This window comes from Oryctolagus cuniculus, chromosome X (genome assembly GCF_051225735.1).
Source record: "Oryctolagus cuniculus isolate XC-2025 breed Fujian yellow rabbit chromosome X, ASM5122573v1, whole genome shotgun sequence".
Classification (NCBI taxonomy): Eukaryota; Metazoa; Chordata; class Mammalia; order Lagomorpha; family Leporidae; genus Oryctolagus; species Oryctolagus cuniculus.
The window spans coordinates 82,853,895-82,874,643 of NC_142888.1; the positions used below are offsets into that span (position 1 = coordinate 82,853,895).

Here is a 20,749-nt window from a genome sequence, read left to right on the forward strand (position 1 = left end):
CAACACCCAAGTGGACGTGAATGCCCTCAAATACAAGATGATTGCAGGAAGATCAGTGTAATCAAGAAAGAATGAATGAAATATTGATTTCAAAAAGAGATTTGCTTGTTTTAGTGACACAGATAACTCAAAGTGGCTACCACTGTTACCACACAGAAGTCCTCCAGGGACCTGCTTTTTAACATAGACAAAAGATTCCTAACGATGATGTGCCGTGCCTGTAGGTGGGTGATTCTGAAGTCCTGTAAATGATTTGTTCTCTTTAAGCAAGTCATTTACTTCCCGTATGAGCTTAATTCCTGAGTAGATTTGCTTAGCAGACCCTTCTCTTCCAGACTTACTGAGGGAAATCTTCAGCCTAGGTCTGTTTGAATTAGCACAAATTTTAAAATAGTGAAGCTCAAATTAATGAGGTTTTATTCTGTTACAAAGAGTTTGTTTCCATCACTGATAATTATTTCCAGGAAAGTTAAGTTCACAGAAAATATTCTCTCCATTTCCTTAATGTTGTTTACAAAAGTCTAAGAAGTGGCTTTTAGCTACATGAGAGAGGGAGAAGACATGGCAGTGGCAAAGGAATATGAGGTGTTATAACCTGCTATCTCGGATTTGTGGAGCAGACTCTCAACAGCATTCTAAACCAGTATTATTCCATGTAAAAAGGCAAACCAGACCTTGGAATTTTAAAGTCTAATGTGATTGAGAGAATGTATGCTGGTGCATACTAATACTTTAACCCCCATCAGCCTGGTAAGTTGTAAGAACCTCTTACTTGACAAACGCTCTGGCAGCATAACCAGATGTGTACCATTCCCACCCATCTGCCCCCACAGTCAGCCCTTCTCCAACCAAATAATTCTCTCTGCTTCACATGGGTCATGGTTCATTTTCAGCAAGCCCCCTTTCCCTCTTGGATGCTTATTAACCTGAATTCCCGCGGAAAACAGGAACGTTGGGCACACATTTTTAAAAAGGATTTCTGAATTTATAAACTGATATCTGATTTCCTTTAGACCTGTGTTCATTTAAAACGATGGTATCTTATGCATTTTTTTTCTGTGCCTGCCCTTGATATCTTAGGATTCATCCAGTTTATAAGATGTCCCTTTATAAGAAGGTGTGAAAAGCATAAAAATAGGTCCCTATAGGTTTCAAATTATAACAAAATAGTAGTGATAATAGCACCACAAACATAAGAAGCCATTGAGCTCCATCAGGATGCAAAGCATCTGTGTTTTCCTCAGGAGGATAAGGCCTGTGAGATCAAAGCAACTCTAACTCTATCATGGAAGTAGATTATTATCTATTTATAGCAGTCTTTGAGTTTTAGATTTTAAAAAAGTTGCCAAACTATGCTGCACTGTAAATTCACAATAATCTAATTAATGGCTAAAAAGACCAGTTACTGCTTTCTAAATGAACAGCATTTAACAGATATAAACAGGGGAAGACACACTTCAGTGGAACAGTTTTAGTTGATAAATAAAAGGATATTTAGAATATAAAGGAACATTGGCCATTAAAGTATAACCAATGGGACCATTTCATGTTTATTATGCTGCCAATAAATGTTTATTAAATATGAGACTATATGAGAATACCTTCATATCTTAATTTATTCATTAAATATTTACTAGTTACTGTGAAGAAGGCATTGCGTATACAAAGGTGAGCAAAATTGATCATAGTCAGCATATTCATTAGGACTACCATTTACTCATGGCAAGTTTTGCCAGTATGGGGGACAGAGCTGTTGTCACATGACAGTTTAAATTGTATGGTTTTATCCATCGCATTTTCCATCCCCAAATGATGTTGTTTCTTTTCAGTATATATTGTGGTTTTCCTAGTGCAGAATCAGCAGTTGCTATTATTTTACCAGCATACTGTGAAGCTTTTCCAGCATATTTTATTACCCCACATACTTGTCTCATGGAAACAAAGTCAAAATTGGATCTTTACAATGGGAGAATTAAGTAATTTTAATGGTAATAGAATGGGACTATTCAGCTAAAATTTTTCTTTGATTTTTAAAATTAAGTTTCTTAAGGCATTACTAAATAAGATATGAAGAGTTAAAGTCTGTTTTTCTGCTTCATTAGGCTCATTTTAAACATATTTGTTGAAAGGAATAAAGCAAAATCTGTTCCAAGTCAAGAGGTTGGAACATAGGTTGGATTAAAGTTCAACAGTGTTAGTACATCAAGAACCACATCTTTCTCCTGTACGGAATCTGCACATACCATTGTGCTATTTACTTGAAAATGAACATTGAGGTTAACTTGCCCTGGCCAGCTTGTAGTTTGACATATTTATATACACACAGCCAGAACATACAATGGCTTTTACAATAGAATCAGATTGTCTAGTTGTTAGAGTTTGATAAAAGGGAATTAAATACCCATTTTTAAAACGTGTAACTTTTCTGTGGAATTACCCTTTATGACAAAAGCTTATCAGCTAATAAGAAATGATGAGATGAAATGGATAGACCACAGGTAAGAAGAGCAAAGGAAAAGCAAAATGAGGTCAGACTGAGAGAGACCCCTCCTAGGAGTCTGTCAAAATCAAATGAGATGAGGAGGGAATGGATAAGAAATGCGAAGGATGGCAATAGTGAATATTGCATTCACCACACTCACAGTCCTGGGGGCTCTGCTGCTCCCCCACCATTATCTGCTCAGTTTCTCGCTTCTGCTTGGCTTCAGCATGCTGACAAATGCCAGGTGCCTGACAAGGGTGAGTTATGCTGGGCAGCTCACTGTTTTATTGTTCTAGCTTTTCCCTGGTGCCCCGAGGCATCATTTTCCTCTTTGCTTCTTGAACATCCGCTCTGAAGCATTATTGGATTAGGACAGAGCTGTTCTACAAATATGTAAAAGAATAATGGAAAGATCAGTAGATGAGTGGACAAAGGAAGTCAGGAGAGGTAGCATATGGTCCCAACTCTGCCTGTCAGTAGTTGTTTGACTTCAGGCACATCACTTTGTGCTTTTAGTTCCCCCAAATGTTGAGTGAAGGGTAGAGACTAAGTAATCCCTGTGCACTTGTACATCTAGCTCTGCCCATTGGTTGACCTTGTGGCTTTGGGAGGCCTTGTTCTCAGGGGACACCTGCTATGGTTTCTGGTGTGATGTAATGTTAGTTTAACTACTTTTTGGAGGCAGTTTTGAGGTATAGGCAAGATAAAAGGTCTGAAGACACTTTGGAACATATGAAAAATTATATACAATGAAGATGATCTGAGTGACTTAAAGGAAACTTTCTCCCAAAAATATCATAGAGTGGTAAAAAATGTAAAATAGTTCTGTTTCAGTTAATGTGAGGGAAATTGCAAAGGCCTTAAAAACAGACATGCAGTTATAGTTGTAGAGAAATATACTATTTAAAAGTACACAGATCAAGAAACAGATTGAAAAAAAAATTCCGTGGTATTTGTTGGTTAAGCAGTCAGACTGAAGAGATGAGACATTCTGCTTTTCTTCCCAGTTCCCCATGTGCTTGTCAGGGTTACCTTAAAAACCCTAGAAAGAAACAGGTAGTGGGTCATGTACATTTCTCTGTTCCCATTGCCCATCATCTATTCCCTGAAAACTGAAATAGAACAGTAAAACCTGTAGAGAAAAAGAAAGGGTCATCTTGACCCAAAGGCAGAATCTGAGAACATGAAGCTGCCTAAGCAAGCTGGCTTTTTAGCCTTGTTCTCATGCTGCAAAGCAGCAGAGGTGGCTGCTGTATACTGCTGTCTTAGTGATCACCTCTTCTCTCCCCCACACTCCCATTCTTCTCTTTCATGTCCTTCCTTCACAACCTTTTACTGTTCTTTCTTCTTTACCTTACTAAAGTAGAAACAGGAAAGAAAAGAGGAAAATTCCGGAATATAGAAGGGAGAGTAGGAGGAGGAGTGAATAAAGATAAAAAATACTGCAATGAAGGTACAGGGTGGGGGGGATCAGATTCCTCTCTCTCTCTCCCTCCCCACCCCCACTGTCTCACTCTCACTTTCTCTCTTCTTTAGTACAACAGAGTTGATACATTCATTTTGCACCTTGTTAAGTTTTTGTTTTATTTGAAAGAGCAATAGTGAGAACATGCATTTGCGAGGGGGCGAGAGGGAGAGAGGGAGAAGGAGGGGGGGGGTTGGGGGGGAGAGTGAGAGAGAGTAAGAGAGAGATTGAGATCGAGACTTTTTCTGTCCATTGGTCCATTGGATCACTCCCCAAATGCCTGCAATATCCAGGACTGGGCCAGGCCAAAGCAAGGATCCAGAAACTCCACCCTTGAGCCATCATCTGCTGCCACCCAGGGTATGTATTAACAGTAAGATGGATCTAAACAGGGTAGCATGATTCCATTATAGTCACTCTGATATGAGATACGGGCATCTCATGTGGTGACTTAACCCACTGCACCATAGAACCTACCTCCTCATCTTTAAGTCTGACTTCACTCTTTTGATTTGTTACCTTTACTACCCAGTCAGTGACATCTGTCAAAGTTATAATAAGAACCAGCATGGTGCCTCTCCACAGACAATACCGTCTAGGACTGGCAATCCTTTTTAGAAAGGACAATAAACCAGTAGGTCACTAAACTACCCTAACATGTCACATAGGAGTGATAACATATGCCTTGCAGTTCTCAGAATTGAATTTATAGATGTGATTACCATGTAAAGAGGGAAGGAAAAAAATTGTGGGGAGTATTAGAGAGCTTATTCAGTCAGATTAGAAAAGCAAAGTTAAAAATAAGAAACAGGCCCACCATCATGGATATGTCCAAAACATAGTACTTTGGTAACTCTATTATGACCTCCAACAGATTAAATTTTACATTATGGAAAGGCTTCAGAATAAGGGAAGGCTTAGTAACCCACTAATAGGGCTTATTAAATTTCAATAAAACAGTTGTTTTTCAATGGAAGCAGCTCTGAATCACCAAAATAGAGAAAGAGGGGAACAAAAATAAGATAATACTTTCACTAAAAAGGAACTATTTATCTTAGTTTCAGAACCTTCTCACACTTATACTTACAGCCTTCAGATAAACCCTGTGAAAGGAAACATTAATTGGGGAAAAATTCCTTTAAGTGATTAAATGTGTATGCATTTATGTTGATTTGCTGAGGATCTAGAAGTGGTGCTATGAAAGAAAATGGGCTGTAGAGGCAGACTGTCCAGAGTTCAACTTCCAGCCATTTTTATGATATTTGATAAATTTTTTAATTTGTTGAACATCACTGAACCTCAGTTTTCTCATCTACAAAATGGGTTGTTTTGAGGACTTAACAAAATAATGTATGTGCAGCACCTGGCTCATAGTAGGTGCTTAACAGATATTGGCTCTTTGGTGTTTAAAGCTGCTTTTGCTCATAGTATCATGTTTCATTATACTAAGATCAGCCTTCTATAGTTTGATTAAGAGCTTTAGATTAGCAGTCCTCAAAGGGGGTTGTTCAAGTAATTCATTGTGGAATGAGATTAAGATATTAAAATTTCCATTTATGAGCATTTCATCTCAAACACAAGAAAATATTTAAACTCCACCAATAACATTTGGACTGACCCTGCTGCTCTCATTAGGTTCGTGTTACAGGCTCACTGTCACATAATTGAGGGACCCTGAGGAAAGTGGAAAATCCACCATTTGGTAGAGGTTGATAATGACACAATTCTTTGGTTCACTTTCAGAATACTGCAGTGTATTTCAACTTACATGTTCCTAGCCAAGCAGATTCATGGTTCTTAATATTATCTTCAACCTGTAGTTTCTTTGCAGGACTCTCCTTAAACCCTTTGACAATTGTAAGTAGATTAGCTAAAGCTAGATAAACTAACTTACGCAGAATGGACAAGCAGCTTAAGAAGATGGAAAGGAACAATGGGTTGATGATGATAATAATGCAAGCACAAGGGTAATATAAGAAAATGGTGGAGCTAGCTGACACTTCTACTATAAGTTACCTTTTAACTTATTTGGCTAAGTTAAGAAGTGAAAATTAAGATAATCAGACTTGACAAGATGTCATCCGTGAAACAAGAAAGAAATTATCAAGAAAATTATTTGATTTATACCTACTGCCTTTAGCAACAAAGCTGACTCTGAGTACATATTATGCTTTGATATATTAACTGTTGATAGTAGTACATGCATATACTTGATATATGTCTACATTGGAGGTATATGCTCAAAATATACTACCAACAAGAATGCTCAATTGAAATAGTTTGGAGACTGTTGACTTAGATGAGGAAAATAGTTGCTACCTGCCTATTGAGTCTCTCATCTCTTATTCGGTGTCTGCTTCTTAGATTTTATTTTGTTTTTAATGGTTTTGCTGCCTTTTAATTGGTAGGATAGAGAATAATATATTGATGCCCATTGATAACATACTGAACACAATCTAGAGAGCTTAATTTCTTGATAAACATTTCTTGTATAAAAGTAAAAGACTAATGTTTGTGCTAGAGAGTTTAAAAATCAGGGAAACTAAGAAAGTATATAAAAGCAACATATAGGGGCAGGCATTGTGGCATGGTGGGTTACACTACTGCCTGAAATGTCCACATCCCATATCTGAGTACCTAGGATCAGGTCCCCCCCCTCCCCTGCACTTCTGATCCAACCTTTTGATAATGCATCTGGGAAGACAGAAGATGATGACTTATGTACTTGGGAAACCCAAATGGAGTTCCAGCCTCCTAGCTTTGGCCTGATCCAGTCCTGGCTGTTGCAGATATTTGGGGAGTGACTCAGCAGATGGAAGACCTCTCTGTCTGTCTCTCTGATCCTCTCTCTTTCTTTTACTCTTCCAAATGAATGAATGAATGAATGAATGAATGAATCTTTGTAAACAGCAACATATGAGGGCATACCAATGGGATAATGGAAATTCTTAATGAACACACACCTTATTTGATAATAGTAGATTTTTTATGGAGAAAATATGTACACATTTTGTTTGCATAAATTCACCTGCAATTCTAGATCAGTTGGTAACTGTAAACCAATAACAGTATCAAATCTCTCAGAAAAAGGAGCTAATATAATCTGATCATTTCTCTCAGCATTCCAATAGTATGGAATATATGAGTTTAACAAGTGTTTTACACATAGCCATATATTATTTTGTGATTTACTACAGGTTATGTATTCTTTATCTGAAGTGTTTGGGACCAGAAATATTATAGACTTTGGAATTTTTCAGATGTTGGAATATCTGCATAGACTTCACTGATTAAGCATCTCTAATTTGGAAATCCAAAGCGCACTATTGTGACACTGGTACACAAAAAGTTTTGGATTTCAGATGTGTGGTTTTGGGATGCTCAACTGGTATTTTTATATCCTCCATGACTCACTGTATAATAAGAATCATTTAACAGGTGCTTAGTAAATATTTTGAAGATTTAAATACTGAAATGATGGCTTCTCAGAGATGCCAAAACCTAGAACGGGAACTGCTATCCTCTAAGATGGCTACATTGCATTTCTAGAGGAGATAATTTGCATCTTCCCACAGCACAGTTGACAAGTCAGTCTCAGTCCTGTGGCTCCTTTCCTTTCACCAGAGCCATGATATGGGGCAGACCTGTAGGCATGAACCTACCAAATATACTGATGATCAAAGTTCTTTACTAGCCACTACTTATTGAGCATCTAGTGGGGGCAGGGGGAGTGTCTGGCCCTCAGGTTGTCTAAGGCCTGCAAAATCATTTGGTCTGGCCCTGCCAACGCAACCACAGACAGCACTCAAAATTCAGTAAATCTATAGCAGTCTAATTTTTAAGTTGATCATTTTGTATGGTCTGCAAATGACGTTATAAATATCCAAAAGACCCTTGGCAGAAACAAGGTTCCTCACCCCTGAATGTATGCAAGGCACTTATACAATTTTCATTTTTTAAACTAATTGTCACAGTAACTCTGTGAGGTAGATATTATTATTATCTCCATTTTGTAGATGAGGAAACAGAAATTGCCACAGGTTAAGATAGGACTAAATGTCACACAGCTAGTGTATAATGGAGCCAGGTTGCAGATGTATATGTGTCTCACTCCAATACTCTGGACCATTTTACTGTGCTGTGTCCTATAGAACTGTGAAATAGTGTTCATGTGTTAATGATGACTTCAGGTTTGTATATTAGAAGCTGTATTTATTGGCAGTAAATCACAGGGAACTGTTGTTATATCATGGTCCTCAGGAAATAATACTCATTCAGGGTTGTGTAGACAAGGTTTCTAAATTCCAGTTCAGTTTTAAGAGGTGATTCATTCAGTTTTATAGTAACTTAGAGAGAAGGATGAGATATGTGGAAACTTTGCAAGTCTATGTCAGGTTATTTTTGTGTTAATAGCCTCTTGAAGGTAGAGGCAATCTCATGTTTTCAAATTTCCCAAGAAATTGTTAGCGGTCATACACAATCTGTTTTCCAAACCCACACAGGTTTTTTTTCATGCCAAGCCCATGAAAGCACTGTTCTCACTGTGTATAGTAATGAATAACCCAAGGCCATATTGAGTCTTAAAGATGAACCTGAGTCATAAAGAGAATTGTGCTTATTTTACTGTGGTGAACTACATTTTAAAATATTTCCATCAAAAAAAATAATTCAAACAAAAATGGTTTCTAGTAGTTCATTTCTAAAAACAAGATTAAATCTAGAAACTGCAGAGAAAATATTACATGGACATAATATAGAGGAAAATGAGAAATATTTGCCATACACACAAACATTTAACCATCTGTTTCTTTATGTATCTTGTATTCTCTGATTTTAGTTCCGTTCCACTAAATCAAATTCACAACCCATTCCTCTAATTTAGAGAGGAGGAACTCATAGCCTAGGAGGCAAATTCCGAAGCTACTGCTCTGGTCATCACAGCTTGCAGCCCAAAGAATATTTTCCCCTCCTGGTGGGCAGCTATGGTTATCTCATAGAGAGCAGAGGCTTTTAAGAATTCAAGATTAGAGCAATTCATGAACTTTAAGCTAATCAGAAGGCAGTATGCGATAACATTCTGAAACCTAAGTGAATCTCATAGCATAGGAGCCAAAGAATATATATCAAAACACACTGAACCTATGCCCTTTATCTCCCTCTCTCTCTTAATTGTCTATTCTCTCTCTCTCTCTCTCTCTCTCTCTCTCTCTCTCTCTCTCTCTCTCTCTCTCGTTTTCTCTCTTTGTCCCTTTGTTGTGTCTTTATTTGAGCCCTTTTCAGGTGTCCTTCGTTTTTGGAAATTCTTTTTCTGATTCTTGCTTTTTCTTTTTGTATATTCATACTTTTTCTCTCCCTCCTTTCTACCTTCTTTTGTTCTAGCCCTTAGTTTCATCTATTTCCTACAAATTATCTATATAGAAATTAATAAGTGTTCATGTTCGCTGAGTAGCAAGTAGGTTGTATTTATAAGGGTAAAGGGAAAAACATTTCCCAATTTAGTAACATGGTACATAAGGCTTACAATTGAAAATTGTCTTTTGACTCACAGCTCTCACCAAAAGATTCCCTACCTTCCTTAACCATAATTGTGTCTTTTGTTGTTCCTTTCTACCCTTAGGTTTGATGAATAGTCGCATTTTTGCATTTTGTTTTGTGCCCATTATTTCTTGAGTTCTGGGAAGCTAAAATTGCCACTTAATGAGAAAGAGAGGTTATGGGTAATTTTTCAAATGTGGGTTTGGGATTCCAGTCCTCTCAGTTTCTGGGGTTCAAACATGCCACGTGTACATTCTGTTCCAGAAGCCCTGATTGGGAATGGCAGGATATGGAATTTCCTGATAGTTGAAACCCCTTCATGAAAAATTCTTTAAAAAAAAAAAAAAAAAAAAAGCTAATTTGTTCTTGATTTGCTCCTCTTCGCCTTTCCAAACAGAGATTTTTAATTTTGGTTTAAGTACTTCCTTGTCCTGAAAAAATGATTGCATGTAATGTGAAGCCCCTCGCAGTTTGGTAACATTCCACTGATTAACCAATTAAGATCATCAGTGTTTCAGAAAGTAAATGAACAAGTGAGTGAATGACTAGACAGATTCAGTTAAATCATTTCTGTTGCATGCTATAATGATTATGATCAGTCCTGTAACATATAAGCTTTTGTCTCTTTTCTGCTGTTTTTTTTTCTTTTTAGCATAGTTTCCAGGCACTGTCACAAATCCTTTGATTCTTTGTGAACTCAGCTCTCAATTTCTTTACTAAAATGTTCATTTTCATTAAAGTGCTATTTAACATTAGATATTAACTTTGACAGATGTTAATGCTATTTCTCAATTAGGTGAAGTGTATTCTTGGGAAGGTGCCAGTTTGAATTGAATATATTTGAATATGATATGTAAATTCAATTGTTGTTTAAACCTTTCTCATCCATCATATGGATGATGGAGCAGCCCGCTGATTTTGTACATGAGTGTTTTGTTTTCCCTAGCAATATTTAAACATTAGAAAGTGGCTTCCTATTCTAGCAAAGAGAATTTCATAAGGATTTACTACAGTATCCTCTTGTGAGTTCCTTAGACTGCCTAGAATTTAAATTGGCAGGCACTACTTTGTTATAAAATGCTTTCCATGGATGATATTAATATTTAAAAATCCTTTCTACTGAAAATGTCCAATAGACAGGAAGTCTGGCTGTATTTTCCCTTTGGCTATAATGAATGCTATTGAATTATTGTTTATCATCTTTAGGCAGAGGCACTGAAGCTATGAGCTCAGAATTGCCAAGTAAGGCAAGGATTTAATTTGAAATTTAATGAAATAATCCATTCAAAGGTGAAAACTAAGGTAGTAAATACTAGAAAGAATTTTGGACTAAGGTGCGAATCTTAAGTCAGAAAACCTGGGTTGTAGCCTCACCTTTGTCAGTAACTTAACTGTGTCACATCACCTCAAGCAAGTCATTGCCCAACTCCAAACTGAAGTATCCTCTGTAATGGCTCAGCTTTACCATGGCACATTCCATTATCCTAACGGGAGTGAGGCTGAGGAAAGCTGAATCCTCTTGTTTATCAGCTATCCACACCAGCCTGGCAGCTCTGAGGTCAGTCTCCAGCTGCATTTTCATCTTTTTATAATCCCCTAAATCCTTGCTAGGCTTTCACTGCTAGTTCCTTTCCCTAGGAATTTGCATTTAGTGATATTGAAGGCTTCCTACCCTTTGGAATGCTATGCTCGTAAGTTTGATGAAAACTTCCTTAGAGTTAGATGGCAAATGCAAGAATTGAAAGTCTTATCTGAGAGTTTCTGTGAAATCAGACTACTACTGTCATGACTGACGGGCCTTTCCTACTTCAGAGCTTTGAAGTCAGTACATCTGAATCTTGGTATGGGGAGGCATCTTGTCACTTTCTCCTATTACCTGTGCTAGCACATTCCCACTTAACTCCTTATTCTAAACATTCTCTATGGTTTTCAAAGCTTAGAATGAGCAACAAAGCTCCATAGTATATGAAAAGCTTGCTAGCCTGATCCTGTTACATTTTAGGATACTTGAAGAATGCATTGAAAAAGTTTGAATTGCCCTGAGCTACAATTTACCTTTCCTGGGTTTGCTAGAAAATAAACACAATGATAACTAGCTTCAAAGTGTTGAGAAATTAACTGTATGATGACTTCAGCATGTGTATTGCTTTGATGAAAAAGCTAGAGCTGGAGATAGAGTAATTCATTAATGGGAACCTAGCAGTATAATAAAAAAGACAGACAATAGGGGCAGGCATTTGGCACAGCAGTTAAGATGCCACTTGGGATGCCAGCATCGTATATCAGAATGTCTGATTTGAGTCCCAGCTCTGCTTTTGATACAGTGTCCACCCTGGGAAGGCAGCAAATGATGGCTTACACACTTGGATCCTTGCCACCCACATCACATACTCAGATTGAGTTCCTGGTGGCTTCTATCTGGCCTAACCCTAGCTGTTACATGAATTTGGGAAGTGAACCAGTAGATATGAGATCTCCCCCCACCCTCCCTTTCTTTCACTCTTTCTCAAATAACATGAGGGAAAAAGGTAGACAATAATAAACCTTGGTGATGATGTGGAGAAACTGGAAACCTCATACACAGCTGATGGGAATGTAGAATCATAGAGCCATTATGGTCAGCCATTTATTGGTTCCTCATAAAGTTAAACATAGAATTACCTTTATGACCCAGGAATCCCACTCAGGTTATCCACCCAAGAGAAATGAAGATATGTATCCAAACTAAAACTTAAGCAATAGCCAAAAAGTGGAAATAGCAAAAATGTCTGTTTCTTCATAAGTGTATACAAAATGTGGTATATCCATTCAATGGGACATTATTAGGCAATAGAAAGTATGAAGTGGGGGTTGGCACTGTGGTACAGTAAGTTAATCTTCCACCTGTGGTGCCAGCATCCCTGGGATGCCAGTTCTAGTCCCGGCTGCTCCTCTTCCAATCCAGCTCTCTGCTGTGGCCTGGGGAAGCAGCAGAAGATGGCCCCAAATGCTTGGGCCCCTTCCCCCATGTGGGAGACCCAGAAGAAGCTCGTGGCTCCTGGCTTCAGAGCATCTCAGCTCCAGCCACTGGCACCATTTGGGGAGTGAACCAGCAGACTGAAGACCTCTCTCTCTGTCTCTCCCTCTCACTGTCTATAACTCTACCTCTAAAATAAATAAATAAAATCTTAAAAAAAAGGATACAGTACCAATACGTGCTACAACATGGATGAAAGCTCAAAAACATGCTAAATCAAAGAGACCAGTCACAGGAGGAAATTTTATTGTATGATTCCATATTTATAAAGCATCCAGTATAGGCAAATCCATAGAAACAGAAAGCAGATTAGTGCTTTCCAGGTTAGGGGCAGGGGATGAAGGAATGCACAGTGACTGCTAATGAATAAGGGGTTTCATTGTGGGATGATGAAAATGTTCTAATATTGAGTAATGAATGATGGTTGCACAACTCTGGGAATATACCATAAACCATTGCATTATGTACATTAAAAAGGTGAATTGTATGATATGTGAATTATATTGCAATAAAATGTTATATATAAAAACATTAGTGACTGTGTTACTGTGACTATTTGGGAATACAAAAGTGTATTTAAAGTACATTTTATGCCAAGGACTAGGGAGAAAAGAGGATCAGAGAGATAGTGGTTCATGGTACAGAATCTCACTTGGGGATGATGACAAAATGGTGAGTGGTGATGAGTGCCCAGCAACACAAAGTACTTAAATGCACAGCACTGTGACTTAAAAAGTATTTAAAATGCTAAATTTTATGTTATATATATTTTACCACAATTTAAAAATCCATAACTCTAAAAAATTACATTTTATATTCTAATATATAAAGCTGTTTTTTCCTGTTTTTTTTTTTTTTCTTTTTCTTTTTAACAGGAAAACTAAAGATGTGATTGGTCTTTGGGCTTTTGGGGTTTTTTTCCTGGCCTATATTTTATTCATGAGGTTTTCTGGTCTATGTTTTAGAATTTCCCTCCAATATGTGTGTGTGTTGGTGGGCTTGGGGATTAAACACACAGACATGTGTCTTTATCTTGGCTTTGAATGAGAACTTGAAAATATTTTTTAAACTTTATTTGCCAGTAGGAAAATAAAAGAAGCCAAACCATAGGAAATTTATGTTGTTAAGGTATGAAATAGTGAAATGCTGTTCTCACAGTATGAGTTATCACAAATTTCCCAGGTTTCTTGGTTAATCTTAACTCTTTCAATGGGAAAAACATTTATATTTTAAAAATATATAACATTTCTACATCTTCCCATAACCATTGTCCTTTGTATAGTGAGGTACAATGAGAACCAACATGCATTGGAAATATAAACACAATGGGTGACTTTCAGAATACAAAGAATGAGACAAAAAATAAAAAAGAAAATTCAGCAATAAGAAAGTCAATGAAAAAGGAGTTAATTCATTTCCAAGGGCCACGGGACTTTGTTATGATCCAAGCTGTTTGTAGCATCTAAGTTTCTAACCTCTAAGGATTAATCTGTGAACACCTTTTCTAACCCTGGCTTCTGTATAGGACATTTGAACATGGATGTTTGTGAATGCCCATAGTGCCATTAATAAAGTGAGCAACTGGAAGTGTGTTTCTCTTTCTTGACCAGGAAATGGTTTCTTATAAAAATACATGGAACATGCAGTGCCTCTGTGTGTGTGTGCATGTGTGTTCCCTGTCTGTTGCAGTAAGCATTATGGTCTTCCAACATTTTTGTTCCTTACAGCAGGTTTTCCTAGAGTTTGGCACTGTGATATACTACACTTGATTATAGGATCCAATCAGAATGATGTACTCAAATGATGTACTCAGAATGATGTACTCAAAAATCCATTGATGTGATTAAGGGTCTCCTAATCATAATCTTTTTTCTAATCATAATTTTTTGCTTAGATTAGCCCTATTTCCTGTGGATTCAAAATTTTTGACTCATATCTTACATTGTCCTTTATAGGGGACCTGAAATCCTTTTGAGTATTTTTAGTCCATAATGTCCATGATTATTTTCATTTTCTTTGTTTTTTTTTTCTTTTGCTTGAGGAAAATGAAATTTTGATTTTTTTGAACTCTTTTGAATGCTATTCTATGGTAAATGGCCAACTTACTATAACCTTTTTAAAAAGGAATCTGTTAAAAGTATACATATATCCTCCTACCAGTACTAGATCTAAAAGTCTTCCCACAAGTTTCTACTAGTCTGGATTTTCTTCTCAAAAGTAAGATAAAAATTATTCTCAGATTCTGTGAATAACAGAGAAAGACATCAGCAGATGGCTATATAGGAAATATAACTGATCATTTACTCCACAACTGAAGTGATCTCAGGATTGGCTGGCCAATACAATCTATTAAATGAAAAAAAAAATGACTTCTAATCTTTAGAACTCTGAACACAATTGAAAATTATTGGCACTTTTGACAACTTACTCATCCTTTTATAATCTCCTACCTTTTTAAAATGATCATCTGCATTTGACATTAGGAAATTTCATACTCAGTGATTGTTTTAATGTTTGCTTTGTTTTCAACAGTGCCCTTAAAGATAGCCGTTTCCCCCCAATGACAAGGGACGAGCTGCCACGGCTTTTCTGCTCAGTGTCTCTGCTCACTAATTTTGAAGATGTCTGTGATTATTTGGACTGGGAGGTAAGATGATAGAAAATTTTGAAAATCATTAAAGTAACTCCTCAGTAGATGTTAAAAAGTAGACCCAGAAAATAACTTTTTTGTCTGATTCATTATTGTAATAGAGATTGATAGCAACACAAAGAAACCTCACCACTGAACCATGAGATACAAGTAAAGGAGCTTTTTTTTTTTTTTTTCAGGGCATCATACCATGTGTTGTTACAATCCCCAGCTGAATTTGGCTTCTACTATCTTACTACCTCACCAGAGTACCTCATAAAAGCTGTTAATAAGTAGTAAGGAGGATTGACTGAAATTCATTTCTCATTTTATTCTCAGTCTTGTATACTCTGGTATGACTGCTACTAAATGATTAGGCGGTCAAAAGACACATCTCAGAAACAAGAAGCAAGAGTTAGGATAAAATACTAATTGCTAATATCAGCTCATGGCAATAGCAGAGTGTTGGTTAGAGTTAAATGCTGATTCATTCTTGGCTACCTTAATTTATACATTTAAACACAACAAATAATATTAAGGCTATATCTGGGGTGCAAATACAGGTCTAACTGTGCATTGGCATTTTCAGAGTAGCCTGTACTGATCATATTTTTATTATTCTTTAGTATGTGGAGTTGGCTTGTTAATGACATTCAACAGTTCTCACCATGGTTTGCTTTGGTGGTTTGGAAAAGATAGTTGGGTATTGGTTTATGAAATTTTGCACACAAATAACACCCATGTTACAGAATACCTACTGTATTCTAGCCAGTGTGCTACATGGACAAAAGTGGTAAGATTTGTTCCCTGCCATAAAGCGTATTATAATCTGGCAGAGAGAACATGTATATATAAAGCAAGAAGAAATCAGTGTTATGAGATTCAAACAAGGGGAATTCAATTGTATATGAGAGGTCTTCCAAAAGTTCATGGAAAATACATGTAAAAAAACTATGCATGGAATTCCAAAATTTTTGCACCAAAATAAACTTACCTTTTATTTCAGTTTTCCACAAGTTGTGTGAAATACCCTTGTGCATAGGATTTTGTCTCATAATCATAAATGATGTTAGTGTGTCATTATGATATAACATGTTTTAATTCTGCTCTTTTAGAAGGACTATGCCCCCATGGTAACTGAGATTGCCTACCTTATGGACAGATCATTGTCATCACAGTTAATTGGACTTGAATTTAATTTCTGACTTTGCCCTGATTCCTTGAGAGACGTTGGACAATTTTCTCCACTGCAATTCAGTTTTCCATATACAGAATTAAGATACTTACCAAGTTAATCTTCATTTGACAAAATTTCTATGATATAAATTGTTGTTGTTATGCAAGAGCTATTTAAAAACTTTTCTACAGAGAGTAGGATTAAAGAGTTCCTTCAGGGTTTTGTGACAGAGATTTTTAGAGCATTATCAGATTTGAAAACATGTTAGAATTTTTGTGAAGAAAGAAATAAAATAAAATAGATATTGCTGCTCCTAGCAAAGTTGGAATGTCTAAAACCTTTTATAGATTTAAAAATTTCCTACTTGATTGTTTTCTCTATGTTCATATTTTTTTCCAATATTCAAATATTCTCCATTATTTTTGAATGGTCTAAAGTCATGTCCCCTATTTATTAATATAAAGTTTGAATTGTTCTTTTACTGTTTTAAGGCTTTTCCTCCCTCTTCTGTAGCCAGAATTTCATTTCTGCTTTCTAAATTGTAGGGCGCTGGGTGTGTAGTACTGGGAGAAGTAATAACAGGAAAAAAAGTCTGAAATCGGGGGAATGACCAAGCTTCCAAAACATTTCTACCCTCAGTTGCATCAGCTGAGTTAGAACAGTTTTGGTGCATGTTTGTACATGCTCATTTGTGAATGCATATTGCATAAATGTATGTACATGTTTTGGGAGAAGGAAAAATGATAAAATCTACCAGATGTTAAATAGGTATGAGTAATCTCAAAGTACACCATCATCTTTTTAGCTCAGTTCAAGCACTGTCTGTAGCTAAAATTAACCTTGATACTGTTGGGTTTTTGTGTTCATGAAATTTATCACTTTCCTATTTGGGGGCTGGGGAATAAAGCATTTAAGAATTAGTATTATGTACTTTCAGGGTGTGTTTATCCTCTTTGATCACCATCTGCCAGCTTGAATTTCTAGAATATTCTATATTAGTTCCACGTGGTATTGTATATTTAATATATTAAATGTTGGTATCTGTTAAGTGACTCCTGTTAAGCAAAGAAAAAAAAACTTTTTTGTATTTTTATTATATAAATGTTCAAATATGAGCTAGGTACTGCTGGAGTGGTTTATACTAAGAAAAAGAGGCTGTCCTTTTCAGTTCATCATTGTTTCAAGTATTTGGCATAAGAGAAATTTGTTCCCAAAGAGAAGCTTGAAAATTATATTTTTAAGTATAAGAATGTGGCTTGGTCTTTTAAAGTGTGCCATCGTGATTGAAAATGAAATGGTATTATGAGAATTATATTCTATGAATTATTCTTAATAATTCTGAAAAAGCTTTATTTTAAAAACAAAATGCCAAAGTGGAATTAAAAGCCTTTTTTTAAAAAATGATATGTTGATAGAATTCTACTCCTAGGTTTATACCCAAAAGAATTGGAAACAGATCTTCACACAAAAGCTTGTACACACAGGCTCTATTCACAACAGCCAGAAGGTAGACTCAAACCTAGTGTTTATCAATAGATGAGTGGATAAACAGAATATGGTATGTCCATACGAAGGAACATTATTTGACCATAAAAAGAAATTAAGTACTGATGCATACTATGACATGAATGGGCCTTGAAAACATTATGCTAATTAATAGAACCCAAAACATAAGGTCATATACTTTATGATTCTATTTATATGAAATATGCAAAATGAGAAAATCCATAGAGATAAAAAGATGAGTGGTTATCAAGGGTTAGAGAAGAGAGGAGAATGGATGTAAATGCTTGCCTGACAAAGGGCTTCCATTTGCAGTAAATGAAAAGGTTCTGGAACATCTGGAATACTGGCAGTGGTTATACAGCACTGTGAATGTATTGAACACCGCTGAGTCATACAACTTAAAATCATTAAAGTGGTAAATTGTTATGTGTATTTTATCACAGTAAAAAATGGAATGTAAATTTTATGCACATGCGCACACACACACACTCTCACACTGACTGTCCATGGTAATGATTTTAATTTGTTAAAGAATATTTTTAATTCAAAAAGTATAAATTAATGCAAGTCTTTCCTAATTGCACCCTTCTGAGATAACTACTGTTAATATTTTGGAATACAGTCAGAACCTTACTATCTGTGGGTTCTGTATCCACAGATTCAACCAACTGGGCATCAAAACTATTCAAGAAAAAAATTGACTTTGTACCAGACATAATCAGACATTTACTACCTAAACAATATGATAATACAACATCTATTTATCTAGCATTTACATTGTATTAGATATTATATGTAGTCTAGCAGCAATTTAAAGTATATGGGAGGCTATACATAGGTTATATATGAATATGGCACTATTTTATACAAGGGACTCGAGCATTTTTGGACTTGGGGGGGCATCCTGGAGCCAATTGGAGCCAATTGTCCATGACAACTGGGGGATCATTCTGTTTCTTTTCCTTCTTTATCTGTATCTGTGTATCAATAAATCTACATATTTGGTTATGTAACTGAGAACACATTGAATATACGGTTATTTAAATAAGATGATGGGAAAATATGTATTTATGGTTTATCTTTTTATGTAAGGTAACTATTTGTAATGTAAATTTCTTTTTTTGGGAAGTCAATATTCAGTATAATACTATATGGTTCACATTGTGAAATTTCATACTGTCAAATAGGTACAACTTTTCTTCCAAGAATAAAATATTCTATTCACCATAAGTATCTAATTTTAACCTGAAATGTAAACTCCTATATGTTTATGTCACAGGGAAAAACAAGGAGATTATTACAGAGAATTTTAAAACAGAAGATAACAAATACATTTTGTATAAGTAGAAGTTTCTAACATAAGGTTTTTCTGAGATAAGTATAGTTTAAAAGTTGACCCCCATTGGTAAAGTGTGTTACTGCACTAGAATTCCCAATTAAAGGGACAAAAATACCCAGATCAACGCAGGAAGAGGGCCAAGTCTATATGTCCCAAAGCATAGATATAGGTAACTTCCCTAACAAGAGAGACATCCCTGTAGTCATGAGGATGAGGGACGTGACTGGTGCTAATAGCTACCTGATTTTCAGATGACCAAGAAACAAATGAACTGCCACAGTGCTGGCTACCTACCATCTTACTGCCTTTCATCCAAAGTTTTTAGTTCAGTCTATTCTGGAACTCTCCTTTGGTAACATGTCTCTAATTTTATAGTGGAAGTTAGTAGGAAAGTAGGATTTAATTGAGAGTTTGTTTTAGGGGCTAGAGAGCCTCTCATTGATAATATGAAGAATGTTTGATAAATGATTTCACAAGTAGATGTAATTAATTTCAAGTCAGTGTTGAATTGATGACTGATCAGAAATGCTTCCATATGTCTTATTTCCTCAAAATAGTGTTTAAAATTAGTGTCTATAGGTAGCCTGTCAAGGAATCTGAGTAGTCATTTAAAACAAAAAAGCCATCCACAAAGGACTGGAAAAACAAATCGGAGTAGTGGCACTGTCCTTATGTGAATTGATAATCATTGCCCACATCACGCTCTCCTTTATTGCCCTGGGAGATATGAGAAGGATGATGAGCAAATAATTTTGGAAAAATATTCATTAACTGATAAATTGGAATATATACCTGCAAGGCTAAAATGGTTATTAAATGAGGAAAATTGTTCCCATAGTTAGAAATCCAATATGATCATGTGTTTGAAGACACACACAAACTTTGCAAAACTGTTTTGTTTTCTTCAATCAATAGCATGTTTCAATTCTGAATGACAAGATGATTGACAAATGTGGTACTTTAGAAAAAAAAAAAAAAGCTCCTGCTGTACGTTGAAGCCCTCCAAAATAACATATAGCCTAGAACTTGTAAACTTTTTAGAGCCATTTTTCCTTTTAGAAAATCTGAAGGAATATAAAGACCAATGGCATTATAATGTGTGGAGTTTGACTTGAGGAGTGGTTCTAGGTGTGTCATCTCATTGCTTCTCATTTTCAGGGTATAAATGAATAAGCTTTTTGTTTGTAGAAGAACTTGTATAGCAAGTATGCTACTAGTGACTTTGTAGGAGCTATTGTAGCAACTTACTGACAGAAATCAAAATATTGCCTAAGTTTTAGTCAACCATTTTGTACTTTCGCATTTTGCAGAAAAGATCATTTGAAGACATGAGGAGGAAACATTTTCTGTACTCTGAAGTAGACCCTTAGATCATATTTCAGTAGATTAATGACGTTTTCACGAACTATGACTCATTTTTTTTCTATATCTAGTCCCTGGATCACTGATACCTCCCTTGTCTATATAGCGTCACTTGGGCAATGTGTTGTGGTCCTAAGACAGATTGTTCCTTTTTGGCATACAACAATTACATGGAATCAGCCTTTGCTGAGTAGAGCTGGCCAGCGTGATTCTTGTGTAATGCCGAATATCTGTCCCT

At 36.1% G+C, this 20,749-nt stretch overlaps 1 protein-coding gene across 10 annotated transcripts in view; it reads left to right on the plus strand.

Annotated features, from left to right (window-relative positions):
• AMMECR1 (AMMECR nuclear protein 1) overlaps positions 1-20,749 on the plus strand; it is a 131,354-nt gene that overhangs the window by 92,984 nt on the left and 17,621 nt on the right. For 5 of the 10 annotated variants that reach the window (XM_002720194.6, XM_089324054.1, XM_002720195.6 and 2 more), the window contains one exon: positions 15,031-15,145. In XM_002720194.6, the coding sequence (XP_002720240.1) occupies positions 15,031-15,145 (115 nt within the window). Of the gene's footprint in view, positions 1-15,030; positions 15,146-15,327; positions 16,015-16,242; positions 18,832-20,749 lie in introns of those variants that run through there. The other 5 variants (XM_089324058.1, XM_089324053.1, XM_089324057.1 and 2 more) reach the window with 4 other exon arrangements.